This window comes from Oncorhynchus mykiss, chromosome 28 (genome assembly GCF_013265735.2).
Source record: "Oncorhynchus mykiss isolate Arlee chromosome 28, USDA_OmykA_1.1, whole genome shotgun sequence".
In the NCBI taxonomy this organism is placed as follows: Eukaryota; Metazoa; Chordata; class Actinopteri; order Salmoniformes; family Salmonidae; genus Oncorhynchus; species Oncorhynchus mykiss.
In genome coordinates, this window is record NC_048592.1 from 5,575,001 (window position 1) to 5,591,634 (window position 16,634).

The 16,634-nt window shown below is 43.6% G+C and overlaps 1 protein-coding gene across 3 annotated transcripts in view; it reads right to left on the reverse strand.

Moving 5' to 3' along the window:
* The window catches only part of zbtb46 (zinc finger and BTB domain containing 46), a 233,872-nt gene that overhangs the window by 56,662 nt on the left and 160,576 nt on the right, over nucleotides 1-16,634 (reverse strand). For all 3 annotated transcript variants that reach the window (XM_021588887.2, XM_036966903.1, XM_036966902.1), the window contains exon 4: nucleotides 10,220-10,507. In XM_021588887.2, the coding sequence (XP_021444562.1) occupies nucleotides 10,220-10,507 (288 nt within the window). The remainder of the gene's footprint in view (nucleotides 1-10,219; nucleotides 10,508-16,634) is intronic.

Consider the following 16,634-nt stretch of genomic DNA (forward strand, 5'->3'; position numbering starts at 1 on the left):
TGGCCTACTGAATGAAAGCAATTGAGTATGAAATGATATGTGCCTGATGTTACGTAATCTGTCTCATGTATAGCCTGGCATAGATAGCAAAACTACATTAAACGTTAACTAGATATCATCGGTCTCATTTATAGCCTGGCACAGATAGCAAAACTACATTAAACGTTAACTAGATATAATCTGTCTCATTTATAGCCTGGCACCGATAACATTGTATTTCATGTAGTTTTGCTATCTGTGCCAGGCTATAAATGAGACAGATTATATCTAGTTAGCAAAACTACATGAAATACAATGTTAACTAGATATAATCTGTCATTTATAACCTGTTACAGATAGCAAAACTACATTAAATACAATGTTAACTAAATATCATAACTCATGTTGAATTTAAAAGACACTGTTAACGTTTCCATTAACTAGCTCCCAACGTCTGCTACACTGTAACTTCTAGGCTGCCTCACATAAAAACGTATTGGTTAATAAAATCTTCGGAAGACTGACGTGCCCAAAGTAAACTGCCTGTTACTCAGGCCCAGAAGCTAGGATATGCATATCATTGGTAGTATTGGATAGAGAACACTCTGACGTTTCTAAAACTGTTAAAATAATGTGTATATCAGAACTGATATGGCAGGCACAAACCCGAGGAGGTCACCACCCATTGTTTTTGAGGTCACCACCATTTGAAATGCTTGTCTATGGGAAATTCAAAGGAAATCCTCCCAGATTGCAGTTCCTGTGGCTTCCGCTAGATGTCAACAGTCTTTAGAAAGGGTTTAAGGCTTGTTTTTTGAAAAATGAATTAGTAGTTGTAGTTTTTCAAGGTGGCTATCATTTTGACTGTAGTCTTGTGGCGCACGTGGATGAGGGGGCGCACCTCGTTATTTATCTCCGGTATTGAACATACTACATTCTGTCTTAAATTGTATGGTTTATTTACATATTAGGGTACCTGAGGATTGATTAGAAATGTGGTTTGACTTGTTTGGAGGAAGTTTATTGGTAACTTTTGGGATTCCTTTGTGTGCATGTTGAACTAGTGGAACAGGTGGATTACTGAATCAAACGAGCCAACTAAGCTGACTTCTTTGGGATATAAAGAAGGACTTTATCAAACAAAACAACCATTTGTTGTGTAGCTGGGACCCTTGGGATTGCAAACAGAGTAAGATCTTCAAAGTAAGTGATTTATTGGATCACTATTTCTGACTTTTGTGACACCTCTGCTGGTTTGGAAAATGTTTTTAATGCTTTTGTATGCGGGGCGCTTTCCTCAGATAATTGCATGGTATACTTTCTCCGTAAAGCCTTTTTGAAATCTGACAAAGCGGCTGGATTATCAAAAAGTTAAGCTTTAAACTGATGTATGACCCTTTTATTTTCATGAATGTTTAATATTACGATTTCTGTCATTTGAAATTCGCGATCTGCAATTTCACCGGATGTTGTCGAGATGGGACGCTAGTGTCCCACCTAGCCAAAGAGGACGCGTTTGATCAGTTGTGTTGTGACAAGGTAAGGTAATACATAAGATAGCCCTATTTGGTAAAGTCCAAATTATGGCAAGAACAGCTCAAATAAGCAAAGAGAAACGACAGTCCATCACTACTTTAAGACATGAAGGTCAGTCAATCCTGTCAGAGCCTTTTCCTGTTGTTGTCGAGTTTTTTTTAAATTTATTTATTTTTTATTTCACCTTTATTTAACCAGGTAGGCTAGTTGAAAACAAGTTCTCAACTGCAACTGCGACCTGGCCAAGATAAAGCATAGCAGTATGAGCAGACAACACAGAGTTACACATGGAGTAAACAATTAACAAGTCAATAACACAGTAGAAAACAAAGGGGGAGTCTATATACAATGTGTGCAAAAGGCATGAGGTAGGCGAATAATTACAATTTTGCAGATTAACACTGGAGTGATAAATGATCAGATGGTCATGTACAGGTAGAGATATTGGTGTGCAAAAGAGCAGAAAAGTAAATAAATAAAAACAGTATGGGGATGAGGTAGGTGAAAATGGGTGGGCTATTTACCAATAGACTATGTACAGCTGCAGCGATCGGTTAGCTGCTCAGATAGCTGATGTTTGAAGTTGGTGAGGGAGATAAAAGTCTCCAACTTCAGCGATTTTTGCAATTCGTTCCAGTCACAGGCAGCAGAGTACTGGAACGAAAGGCGGCCAAATGAGGTGTTGGCTTTAGGGATGATCAGTGAGATACACCTGCTGGAGCGCGTGCTACGGATGGGTGTTGCCATCGTGACCAGTGAGCTGAGATAAGGCGGAGCTTTACCTAGCATGGACTTGTAGATGACCTGGAGCCAGTGGGTCTGGCGACGAATATGTAGCGAGGGCCAGCCGACTAGAGCATACAAGTCGCAGTGGTGGGTGGTATAAGGTGCTTTAGTGACAAAACGGATGGCACTGTGATAGACTGCATCCAGTTTGCTGAGTAGAGTGTTGGAAGCCATTTTGTAGATGACATCGCCGAAGTCGAGGATCGGTAGGATAGTCAGTTTTACTAGGGTAAGCTTGGCGGCGTGAGTGAAGGAGGCTTTGTTGCGGATTAGAAAGCCGACTCTTGATTTGATTTTCGATTGGAGATGTTTGATATGAGTCTGGAAGGAGAGTTTGCAGTCTAGCCAGACACCTAGGTACTTATAGATGTCCACATATTCTAGGTCGGAACCATCCAGGGTGGTAATGCTAGGCGGGCATGCGGGTGCAGGCAGCGATCGGTTGAAAAGCATGCATTTGGTTTTACTAGCGTTTAAGAGCAGTCGGAGGCCACGGAAGGAGTGTTGTATGGCATTGAAGCTTGTTTGGAGGTTAGATAGCACAGTGTCCAATGACGGGCCGAAAGTATATAGAATGGTGTCGTCTGCGTAGAGGTGGATCAGGGAATCGCCCGCAGCAAGAGCAACATCATTGATGTATACAGAGAAAAGAGTCGGCCCGAGAATTGAACCCTGTGGCACCCCCATAGAGACTGCCAGAGGACCGGACAGCATGCCCTCCGATTTGACACACTGAACTCTGTCTGCAAAGTAATTGGTGAACCAGGCAAGGCAGTCATCCGAAAAACCGAGGCTACTGAGTCTGCCGATAAGAATATGGTGATTGACAGAGTCGAAAGCCTTGGCAAGGCCGATGAAGACGGCTGCACAGTACTGTCTTTTATCGATGGCGGTTATGATATCGTTTAGTACCTTGAGTGTGGCTGAGGTGCACCCGTGACCGGCTCGGAAACCAGATTGCACAGCGGAGAAGGTACAGTGGGATTCGAGATGGTCAGTGACCTGTTTGTTGACTTGGCTTTCGAAGACCTTAGATAGGCAGGGCAGGATGGATATAGGTCTGTAACAGTTTGGGTCCAGGGTGTCTCCCCCTTTGAAGAGGGGGATGACTGCGGCAGCTTTCCAATCCTTGGGGATCTCAGACGATATGAAAGAGAGGTTGTACAGGCTGGTAATAGGGGTTGCGACAATGGTGGCGGATAGTTTCAGAAATAGAGGGTCCAGATTGTCAAGCCCAGCTGATTTGTACGGGTCCAGGTTTTGCAGCTCTTTCAGAACATCTGCTATCTGGATTTGGGTAAAGGAGAACCTGGAGAGGCTTGGGCGAGGAGCAGCGGGGGGGGCGGGGCTGTTGGCCGAGGTTGAAGTAGCCAGGCGGAAGGCATGGCCAGCCGTTGAGAAATGCTTATTGAAGTTTTCGATAATCATGGATTTATCGGTGGTGACCGTGTTACCTAGCCTCAGTGCAGTGGGCAGCTGGGAGGAGGTGCTCTTGTTCTCCATTGACTTCACAGTGTCCCAGAACTTTTTGGAGTTGGAGCTACAGGATGCAAACTTCTGCCTGAAGAAGCTGGCCTTAGCTTTCCTGACTGACTGCGTGTATTGGTTCCGGACTTCCCTGAACAGTTGCATATCACGGGGACTATTCGATGCTATTGCAGTCCGCCACAGGATGTTTTTGTGCTGGTCGAGGGCAGTCAGGTCTGGGGTGAACCAAGGGCTGTATCTGTTCTTAGTTCTGCATTTTTTGAACGGAGCGTGCTTATCTAAAATGGTGAGGAAGTTACTTTTAAAGAATGACCAGGCATCCTCAACTGACGGGATGAGGTCAATGTCCTTCCAGGATACCCGGGCCAGGTCGATTAGAAAGGCCTGCTCACAGAAGTGTTTTAGGGAGCGTTTGACAGTGATGAGGGGTGGTCGTTTGACTGCGGCTCCGTAGCGGATACAGGCAATGAGGCAGTGATCGCTGAGATCCTGGTTGAAGACAGCGGAGGTGTATTTGGAGGGCCAGTTGGTCAGGATGACGTCTATGAGGGTGCCCTTGTTTACAGAGTTAGGGTTGTACCTGGTGGGTTCCTTGATGATTTGTGTGAGATTGAGGGCATCTAGCTTAGATTGTAGGACTGCCGGGGTGTTAAGCATATCCCAGTTTAGGTCACCTAACAGAACACACTCTGAAGCTAGATGGGGGGCGATCAATTCACAAATGGTGTCCAGGGCACAGCTGGGAGCTGAGGGAGGTCGGTAGCAGGCGGCAACAGTGAGAGACTTATTTCTGGAGAGAGTAATTTTCAAAATTAGTAGTTTGAACTGTTTGGGTATGGACCTGGAAAGTATGACATTACTTTGCAGGCTATCTCTGCAGTAGACTGCAACTCCTCCCCCTTTGGCAGTTCTATCTTGACGGAAGATGTTATAGTTGGGTATGGAAATCTCTGAATTTTTGGTGGCCTTCCTGAGCCAGGATTCAGACACAGCAAGGACATCAGGGTTAGCAGAGTGTGCTAAAGCAGTGAGTAAAACAAACTTAGGGAGGAGGCTTCTGATGTTGACATGCATGAAACCAAGGCTTTTTCGATCACAGAAGTCAACAAATGAGGGTGCCTGGGGACATGCAGGGCCTGGGTTTACCTCCACATCACCCGCGGAACAGAGAAGGAGTAGTATGAGAGTGCGGCTAAAGGCTATCAAAACTGGTCGCCTAGAGCGTTGGGGACAGAGAATAAGAGGAGCAGGTTTCTGGGCATGGTAGAATATATTCAGGGCATAATGCGCAGACAGGGGTATGGTGGGGTGCGGGTACAGCGGAGGTAAGCCCAGGCACTGGGTGAGAGAGGTTGTATCTCTGGACATGCTGGGTGGGGCACTAGTGTTCCACCTAGCGTTAAGTTAACAAAGTTTTGATTATGACCAAAGTCTATAGTAGTGAATACGCTCTCTCTGTTCTAACTTACCACAAATTCACATCGTAGCCTATCTGCATGAATCCGTCCTGTCAGAGCCTTTTCCTGTCAGTTTACTGTTAGCTAGCAGTCTCAAGCCACAGCAGTAGCTAACGTTAACCAAAATGTTAGCTACAAGTTGACCTAACTGTCACTAGCACGTGCAGCAGCCTCTGCAGCAGCCCCCCCCCCCCCCCCTTCCCCCAGGTCATAGTGAAGTTTAAGATGCGATGGAACGGTTGACGGAAGAAGAAAAAAAATCCACCGTTTCCTCCTCCACACATCTAACGATTAGCTAGAAGGGTTTAGAAGGGGTTCCTGGAAGTCAATTGTAGCATTAGAGGGGCCGTGTGTGTGTGTCTGTGTTTGTCTGTGTGTGTTAATGTACAGTGGTGTAAAGTAACTAAGTAAAAATCCTTTGAAATAATACATAAGTCATTTTTTGATCTATCTGTACTTACCGATTTATAAAAGATATACACTGAACAAACATGCAACAATTTCAAGGATTTCACTGAGTTACAGTTCATATAAGGAAATGAGTCAATTGAAATAAATTCACTAGGCCCTAATCTATGGATTTCACATGACTGGGAATACAGATATGCATCTGTTGGTCATAGATACCTTAAAAACAAGGTAGGGTCGTGGATCAGAACCAGTCAGTGTCTGGTGTGACGACCATTTGCATCATGTAGCCCGACACATCTCCTTCGCATAGAGCTGATCAGGCTGTTGATTGTGGAATGTTGTCCCACTCCTCTTCAATGGCTGTGCGAAGTTGCTGGATATTGGCGAGAATTGGAACACGCTGTCGTACACAGCATTCCAGAGAATCCCAAATATGCTCAATGGGTGACATTTCTGGTGAGTATGCAGGCCATGGAAGAACTGGGACATTTTCAGCTTCCAGGAATTGGTAACAGATCTTTGCGACATGGGGCCTTGCATTATCATGCTGAAACATGAGGTGATTACGGCAGATAAATGGCACGACAATGGACCTCAGGATCTCGTCACGGTATTTCTGTGCATTCACATTACCACCGATAAAATGGAATTGTGTTCATTGTCCATACCATAACCCCACCGCCACCATTGGGCACTCTGTTCGCTCCCCCACACGACGCCATACACACTGTCTGCCATCTGCCTGGTACAGTTGTAACTGGGATTCCTCCATGAAGATCACACTTCTCCAGCGTGCCATTGGCCATCGAAGGTGAGCATTTGCCCACTGAAGTCGGTTACGACACCAAACTGCAGTCAACTGCACTCGGCAAGTAATGGTGGCGGAGGGGATGGCTGATGTTTTACGGGCTCCTAACCAACTGTGCTATTTTACATGTTTTTGTTTAACTCATTTTGTACATAATGCGGCTGCTACCGTCTCTTATGACCGAAAAGAGCTTCTGGGCATCAGAACAGCGATTACTCACCTCGAACAGGACAGATATTTTTTCTTTAATGAGTCTGACGCGAAGGATATACTGCTTTGTCAAGACAAGGCCCAAATCCCTGTCATCAGCACGAGGAAAAGGGTGAGGAGGGGCCGGGGTGCCTTGTAAGAATTTTCCAAAGAGTAGGTAAACCACCACTTCTTTCAGTACTATTGGCCAACGTGCAATCATTGGAAAACCAACTGGACGATCTACAATTTAAGACTATCCTACTAACAGGACATTAAAAACTGTAATATCTTATGTTTCACCGAGACGTGTCTGAAAGACGACACGGATATTATAGAGCTGGCTGGCTTCTCCATGCATCGGCAGGACAGAGCAAAACGAGGGTAAAACGAGGGTCAGGAGTGTGTGTCTATTTGTCAATAACTGCTGGTACACAATGTCTAATATTAACCTCTAGCGTCGAGCAATCCCGTATCCGGGAGCGTAATCATAGCGTCAAGCTCATTACCATAATGCAACGTTTCCTATTCGTGAAAATCGCAAATGAAATGAAATAAATATATTGAAACACAAGCTTAGCCTTTTGTTAACAACACTGTCATCTCAGATTTTCAAAATAGGCTTTAACCAAAGCTACACAAGCATTTGTGTAAGAGTATTGATAGCCTAGCATAGCATTAAGCCTAGCATTCAGCAGGCAACATTTTCACAAAAACAAGAAAAGCATTCAAATAAAATAATTTACCTTTGAAGAACTTCGGATGTTTTCAATGACGAGACTCTCAGTTAGATAGCAAATGTTCATTTTTTCCAAAAATATTATTTGTGTAAGAGAAATAGCTCCGTTTTGTTCATCACGTTTGGCTAAGAAAAAAAAACGAAAATGCAGTCACTTACAACGCCAAACTTTTTGCCAAATTAGCTCCATAATATCGACAGAAACATGGCAAACCTTGTTTAGAATCAATCCTCAAGGTGTTTTTCACAATTCTATTCAATAAAAAATCATTCCTGGCAGTCGGTTTCTCATCAGAGCCAAACGGAAAAATACTGCAGCTGGAGATTACGCAATAATTGCGACGGAGGACACCAAGCGACCACCTGGTAAATGTAGTCTCTTATGGTCAATCTTCCAATGATATGCCTACAAATACTTCATAATGCTGCAGACACCTTGGGGAAAACGTGGAAAAGGTAAGCTGACTCCTAGCTCCTCCACAGCCATATAAGGAGTCATTGCCATGAGGCGGTTTCAAAAAATGCGGCACTTCCTGATTTGATTTTTTTCTGTAACATCAGTTCTGTGGCACTCACAGACAATATCTTTGCAGTTTTGGAAACTTCAGAGTGTTTTCTTTCCAAAGCTGTCAATTATATGCATAGTCGAGCATCTTTTCGTGACAAAATATCTTGTTTAAAACGGGAACGTTTTTCATCCAAAAATTAAAAGTGCGCCCCCTATATCGAAGAAGTTAAAGAAGTCTCGAGGTATTGCTCCCCTGAGGTAGAATACCTTATGATAATCTGTAGACCACACTATCTACCGAGAGAGTTAAGTGGTAGGCCTGATCACCAACAATGATGAGACAGCCTATAGGGAGGTCAGAGAACTGTCAAAACTATTTGTTATTGTTTTAACTGCTGATTGCTGCTTTAAGTTACAGTATCTTTACTTTGACTAAGGTATGACAATTGGTACTTCTTCCACTGCTGTGTGTGTGCGTGCTTGTGTTAGTGCGTATGGGTGTGTGTGTGTAATACTGATGCCAAAGGAAGATTAGAGAGAGCTGATAGAAATTGATATTCTGGTATGTTAAGGGTCCACATGACTGGGATTGAGGATTCTTTGCTTGTGGAACTATTTAGAACTATTATTTCCCTTACATTAAATGGTGTGTGTGTGTGTGTGTGTGTGTGTGTGTGTGTGTGTGTGTGTGTGTGTGTGTGTGTGTGTGTGTGTGTGTGTGTGTGTGTGTGTGTGTTAGAGGCTTCTTCCTTCCGTAAGAGCCTGTCAGATAAGTGGCAGTCTGTGACAAGACCTCAGTCTCTCCACTTAAAGCAAACCAACAGAGACATCTTTCTCTGGCACACTAAACAGTGTGTGTGTGTTTGTGTTTGGGGGGGGGGGGGGGGGGGGTCCATTTATTAAAAGCGGCAAAGCACCAACCTCCAGTACTATTGTAGTGAAGCAAAGAGGACGAGTTTTAGAGTTGGACTCCTTTCTCCGTCTCCCCCCAAACAAAGACAGAAACAACCCAGCACAAAGGAGACAATCACCAGCCAAGAAGGCAAAGAGAAATTAAACACACACTTGTGCACGCACACACACACACACACAAATATGCACTGGGAGATACTGTATATTCCAATGGTCCAAAATAACTTTACGGAGAGGCGCAGTGAGTGGGAAATGTAAGTTGATGATTTAAGCTTTTATCATACCAATTACTAGCATCATGATATATTTAGAACAAGATGGAGGGTAGGGGAAGGTCATCCTCAAAGCCTCATACACACACACCTGCACGGACCCATCCACATCGTTCACTCACTCACTCACTCACTCACTCACTCACTCACTCACAAATGCACACAGATGAAAATGGCTAAACCCTGTTGTACGAAACCACACACTCCAGCAAACATTTCCTCACCCGGGAGCCATCCAAGCACAATGTTCTTTCACTGAGTCACAACTGAGTAATCCTCACCCGGGAGCCATCCCAGCACAATGTTCTTTCACTGAGTCACAACTGAGTAATGCTCACCCGGGAGCCATCCCAGCACAATGTTCTTTCACTGAGTCACAACTGAGTAATCCTCACCCAGGAGCCATCCCAGCACAATGTTCTTTCACTGAGTCACAACTGAGTAATTCTCACCCGGGAGCCATCCCAGCACAATGTTCTTTCACTGTGTCACAACTGAGTAATCCTCACCCAGGAGCCATCCCAGCACAATGTTCTTTCACTGAGTCACAACTGAGTAATCCTCACCCAGGAGCCATCCCAGCACAATGTTCTTTCACTGAGTCACAACTGAGTAATTCTCACCCGGGAGCCATCCCAGCACAATGTTCTTTCACTGTGTCACAACTGAGTAATCCTCACCCAGGAGCCATCCCAGCACAATGTTCTTTCACTGAGTCACAACTGAGTAATGCTCACCCGGGAGCCATCCCAGCACAATGTTCTTTCACTGAGTCACAACTGAGTAATCCTCACCCGGGAGCCATCCCAGCACAATGTTCTTTCACTGAGTCACAACTGAGTAATCCTCACCTGGGAGCCATCCCAGCACAATGTTCTTTCACTGAGTCACAACTGAGTAATCCTCACCTGGGAGCCATCCCAGCACAATGTTCTTTCACTGAGTCACAACTGTCCTCTCTTGCACCATCACACAGACCTGTTACATACTGAACACGCGCACAAACAGCACACACGCACATACGCAAGCATACATACACACCAAAGCCAACAAGAGAATGGTGATTCTATATCAGTGGTAATGTGTGACACTCAAACAGTAGCTACAGTGTCATGTACTATGACAGTAACTTACGTGAGAGGGAGTGCCCTCCTTTGGGCAGGTATTCAAACAAGAGAGGGTTATCGTCTCCCAGCATCTCAGCCCGTAGCGACAGCAGGCTGTTTTTGCTCATCAACGCTGCCCTCAGATTGGCTACCAATGGGGTAGTCCTGCCCCCGGTCCCACCTCCGGCCTCATCTGATTCGCCGCTGGCACCCAGGAAGTTGGCCTCGCTCGCTGCCAGAGACTCTTCCTGTTTGAGGAAAAAGTCGAGACGTTCTCCGCGACTGTCTGAGCTGTTGGGCTCCGTCACATCTGCACCTGGAGACAGACAGAGGAATCATTAATTAGTTGAATGAGTTTGATTGATATTAGTCATGAGGAAATGCACCAAATTACTCTTCACACATGACAATATAAACAATGTACGATACCAAACCATTGACACGATTTCAAAAATAAATCACAAAAGCAGTTACCCATAGACCTTACAGTTACTAATGATCATCATTCCTTTCTTTCTAAACTTCACATGTGGAAATGACAAATGGGACAGATGGGCTGCCTGGCTGTTGACAACATACATTTGGTCTTGACTGTTTTTCATCATCCATGAAAAACTTCTCCTTTTAACTCTACCAATTACAACAAGGACCGGACGATGTTGATATAGCACACAACACAAATAAATCAGAGAGAGAGAGAGAGACATTTGTAATGTCTTTATTGTTTCGAAACTTCTGTATGTGTAATGTTTACTGTTCATTTTAATTGTTTATTTCACTTTTGTATATTATCTACCTCACTTGCTTTGGCAATGTTAACACATGTTTCCCAAGCCAATAAAGCCCCTTGAATTGAATTGAATTGAGAGAGAGAGAGAGACCAAAGGAGAGAGATGGAGCACACAAGAGAGAGAGATACAGAGAGAGATACAGAGAGAGAGAGAGAGAGAGAGAGACAAAAAGAGAGAGACAGAGAGAGAGAGGGAGAAAGAGAGACCAAAGGAGAGAGATGGAGCACACAAGAGAGAGAGAGAGATATACAGAGAGAGAGAGAGAGAGAGAGAGAGAGAGAGAGAGAGAGAGAGAGAGAGAAAGAAAGAAAGAAAGAGAGACAGAGAGAGAGAGGGAGAGAGAGAGAGACCAAAGGAGAGAGATGGAGCACACAAGAGAGAGGGAGATAGAGAGATACAGAGAGAGACAGAGAGACAGAGAGACAGAGAGAGAGACCAAATGAGAGAGATGGAGCACATGAGAGAGATACTGAGAGAGACAGAGACAGGGAGATGGAGGGCAAGAGAAACAAGAGAAAGAGAGAGAGATACAGAGACAGAGAGATGGAGGGCAAGAGAAACAAGAGAAAGAGAGAGAGAGACAGAGAGAGATAGAGAGAGAGAGAGACGGAGCACATGAGAGAGAGATACTGCGAGATACAGAGACAGGGAGATGGAGGGCAAGAGAAACAAGAGAAAGAGAGAGAGAGATACAGAGACTAAAGGCTTGTTTGGACTGCAGTGACAGCCCAGTGACAGAGTAACGTAGAGAGTGTGTTGTGAACAGCTGTCGGCAGCAGACACACGCCTCTCCTCTGTAGATCTATATGTCTGTCACACACAGCTACTGACAGCGCTGCTGGCACACACACACACACACACACACACACACACACACACACACACACACACACACACACACACACACACACACACACACACACACACACACACACACACACACACACACACACACACACACACACACACACACACACACACACACACACACACACACACACACACACACACACACACACACACACAAACTGAAAAAGATAACAATTGAGAGAGAGAGAGAGAGAAGACAAGAGTAAGGGAGTAGGCAAAGAGAGAGAAAGAAAGAGAGGAAGTCAGTGCGAGAGAACGAAATGATTTCTCAAGCAGGAATTTTGACTGTCTGGGAGTGGTCTGAGAGACAGGCCTAATTGGAGGATCTTAATGGGAGGAACATTGAAAACTATCTGTTATTGGCTGACAGGAGGGCAAACTCTCTTTGTTTTTGGTCTATTAACAAACAAAAAACACCCAGCCAAACAAGCTTACATTTCAGGTGGTCTTTTCTAAGGTGGTCTTACACTAAAAGTGAATCATCATCATTTTCACAAACCTCATAGTGTGTAAATATATATTAAAAACAAAAAACTAATTTTAAGTGAGAAGATTGGTCTGAAGCTCTACCAAGGTTTTCTAGCATACAGCTTTGACCTACTACAGTAGCTACTGTAGGTTGCTTAGGATTCAAACCTTCTGTACTTTGCTCCGTTCATCTTTCCCTCGATCCTAACTAGTCTCCCAGTCCCTGACGCAGAAAAACATTCCTACAGCATGATGCTGCCACTACCATGCTTCACCGTAGGGATGGTACCAGGTTTCCTCCAGATGTGACACTTGGCATTCAGGCCAAAGATTTCAATCTTGGGTTCATCAGAACAGAGAATCTTGTTTCTCATGGTCTGAGAGTCTTTAGGTGCATTTTGGCAAACTCCAAGTGGGCTGTCAAGTGGCTTTTACTGAGGAGTGGCTTCCATCTGGCCAAAAAGACCTGATTGGTGGAGTGCTGCAAAGATGGTTGTCCTTCTGGAACGTTCTCCCATCTCCACAGAGGAACTCTGGACCTCTGTCAGTGACCATCAGGTTCTTGGTCACCTCCCTGACCAAGGCTCTTCTCCCCCGATTGCTCAGTTTGTCTGGGCGGTCAGCTCTAGGAAGAGTCTTGGTGGTTCCAAACTTCTTCCATTTAAGAATGATGGAGGCCACTGTGTTCTTGGGAACCTTCAATGCTACAGAAATGTTTTGGTCCCCTTCCCCAGATCTGTGCCTCAAAACAATCCGGTCTCTGAGCTCTTCGGACAATTCCTTCAATCTCACGGCTTGGTTTCTGCTCTGACATGCACTGTCAACTGTGGGACCTTATATAGACAGGTGTGTGCCTTTCCAAATCATGTCCAATCAATTGAATTTACAACAGGTGGACTCCAATCAAGTTGTAGAAACTTCTCAAGGATGATCAATGGAAACAGGATGCACCTGAGCTCAGTTTCAAGTCACATAGGAAAGGGTCTGAATACTTATGTAAATAAGGTATTGTGTTTTATATATTTAATACATTTTAAAAAATGTCTAAAACCTGTATTCACTTTGTCATTATGGAGTATTGTGTGTAGATTGATGAGGATTTTTCATTTATTTGATCAATTTTAGAATAAGGCTGTAACGTAACAAAATGTGGAAAAAGGGAAGTGTCCTTAAAAACTGCTGAAAACAAATTACCCAGAAAATGTTTGTTGTGTTTCGATGTGGAGTATATTCAAAACTTTATAGTCTGTTGTTTTATTGGTTTCTACTTTCCTAAAACAATCATTTAGGAGCCTCACGGTTTAGGTGTCAGAAACTTGAGCTCTAAATGCATCAAGGCATTGAATATACTGTAGGCATAGCCTAGGTGTCCACTGTATGACATTTATATTCAAAAGTAAATATTAGGGGGGCCAAGCTGTGGCCTTAGAGAGATGAGAGAAAAACAGAGGTATGCCGGCACCATATTCCCGATATTGATATAGATTTCTCTATACTTGTCAGATGGGCGACTTGTGCTATAAAGATACAGGCGTACAGAAGTCATTCATTTTCTATCCAAATGTTGTTTATAAAGATAACGATTATATTGTTAGATTAAAGGTAGGCCTAAAACATTTTTCCTCACCTCAAGTTCAACTGTCAGGGCACTGGCTTCATAGGCCTGCAGTAGCTAAGCCTAATGATAGCTATACCACACCAAACCTTCACAAAAGTTGCTTACAGTGCGTTCAGAAATAATTCACACCCCCCTTGACATTTTTCTTTTTGTTGTGTTATAGCCTGAATTCAAATGTATTACATTTAGATTTTTTTTGTCACTGCCCTACACACAATAGCCCATAATGTCAAAGTGGAATTATGTTTTTGGACATTTTTACAAATGAGTTTAAAATGAAAAGTAAATAAGTATTAAACAATTTTGTTATGGCAAGCCTAATGTGACATGGACTCCCTTTGTGTGCAACACGTGTTTAACATGATTTTTGAATATCTACCCCATCTCTGTACCCCACACATGTAATTATCTGTAAGGTCCCTCAGTCGAGCAGTGAGTTTCAGAACGCAGATTCTATGACAAAACCAGGAAGGTTTTCCAAAGCCTCACAAAGAAGGGCCTCTATTGGTAGATGGGTAAAAAAAAAAGCAGACATTGAATGTCCCTTTGAGCATGGTGAAGTTATTACTTACACTTTGGATGGTGTATCAATACACCCAGTCACTACAAGGATACAGGCATCCTTCCTAACTCAGTTGCCGGAGAGGAAGGAAACCGCTCAGGGATTTCACCATGAGGCCAATTGTGACTTTAAAACAGTTATAGAATGATAGGGGTAAACTGAGAATGGATCAACAACATTGTAGTTACTCCACAATACTAACCTTATTGAGAGAGTGAAAACACATCCTGATTGCAACAAGGCACTAAACTAATACTGCAAACATTGGGAGAGTAAAAACACATCCTGACTGCAACAAGGCACTAAACTAATACCGCAAACATTGTGGCAAAGCAATACCTTTTATGTCCTGAATATAAAGTGTTGTGTTATATTTGGGCAAATCCAATACATTACTGAGTCTCCATATTTTCAAGCATTGTCATGGCTGCATCATGTTACTCACAGCTGCCAAAGGTGATTCTAACATGTATTGACTGAGGGGTGTGAATACTTATGTAAATGAGATATCTGTATGTCATGTTACTCACAGCTGCCAAAGGTGATTCTAACATGTATTGACTCAGGGGTGTGAATACTTATGTAAATGAGATATCTGTATGTCATGTTACTCACAGCTGCCAAAGGTGATTCTAACATGATTCTAACATTCTAACACTCAGGGGTGTGAATACTTATGTAAATGAGATATCTGTATTTCATTTGCAATACATTTGAAAGAATTTCTAAAAACATGTTTTCACTTTGTAATTACTGAGTACTGTGAGTAGATGGGTGAGAAAAAAAAAACATATTTAATCCATTTTGAATTCAGGCTGTACCACAACCAAATGTGGAATAAGTCTAGGGGTATGAATACTTTGTGAAGGAACTGTAACTTAATTAGGGTAATATCAAAAGTAAGTCAAGTAATTGTTTATAGGAAAAATAGGAACAGATTATTATATCACGGCATTAAATTTAGTTTAGCATATTTCCCTCTTTGGTTTTTCCTTTTCCTACCAGTAATGCTATTATATTGTGGCAAACACAACATTACAGCTTGAACTTAATTTTGCAAACAAAAATGGCTCAACAGAAAGACATTTTCAATTTTTTTTTTAACAGGCTTAGGCCTATATTGCAGCTATTACCAACAAAGCCTAGCTAATGATTGCTAGCTTAACTAGCTTCTCCTGGTTTGATACAGTCCATGAGAGGTACTACATAATCATATTTGATGATAAATAACCTAGCTATGGCATCTATTAGTCTACTAGAGCGCGATTGGTTGGTTTGTCTTTCTCCATCCACCCTCCTGCTCCCCTTGTGAGTCTCTCACAATATGGCCCCTCCCCCACCTGTTAGAGCGGCACCTCCCTCCCTCCTCTCACCTTTATCAGCTCCGGTTAATAAAGTAGCCTAAAAAATGACTTTTCTGCTGCTTCCCTCACTTGGATCGGACCAGGTCTGGATCCTACCAGGTCTATACAGAACGGTTCTAGTTGCTCTCGGACGAGGGGGGTTTTTGTATTGAGTTGAAATTGGCTGACACAAATACCAAGCTCATGCAGTTCTCATCCCACAAGTACATTAACAGAGGACAGGTCCAATTGGGTTCAGTCTGTAAATTCATTTTAATTGCACATACCCAAGACCTCTGGCAATGATATCAGACCCGACACAGATCCAGGACAAAAGTCAGAATTTAGGTCCCGAACCCGTTCGGGTCCGGATCTCGGCATTTCGGGTATGTTGTACCTTTGAAGACCCCCCTTTGTCTCCAGAAAAACCTGAATTCTACAAGGCCTTAGACCGCTGCACCACTCGGGAGCCCGTGTACTGAGTCAGACCCCCCTTTGTCTCCAGAAAAACCTGAATTCTACAAGGCGTTCGATACGTTCCACAGGGATGTTGATCCATGCTGACACGATGGCATCACCCAGTTGCTGCAGATTGGATGGCGGTACATTCATGCTGCAAACAGCCCGTTCCATCTCATCCCAATGATGCTCTATTGTGTTTGGTCAGCAACAATGTTCAGATACACTGTGGTGCTCAGTGGTGTTAAGGGACGTGTGCCAGGAAAGCATTCCCCACACCAGGACACCACCGCCACCAGCCTGTACCGTTGACACCAGGCAGGATGGGGCCA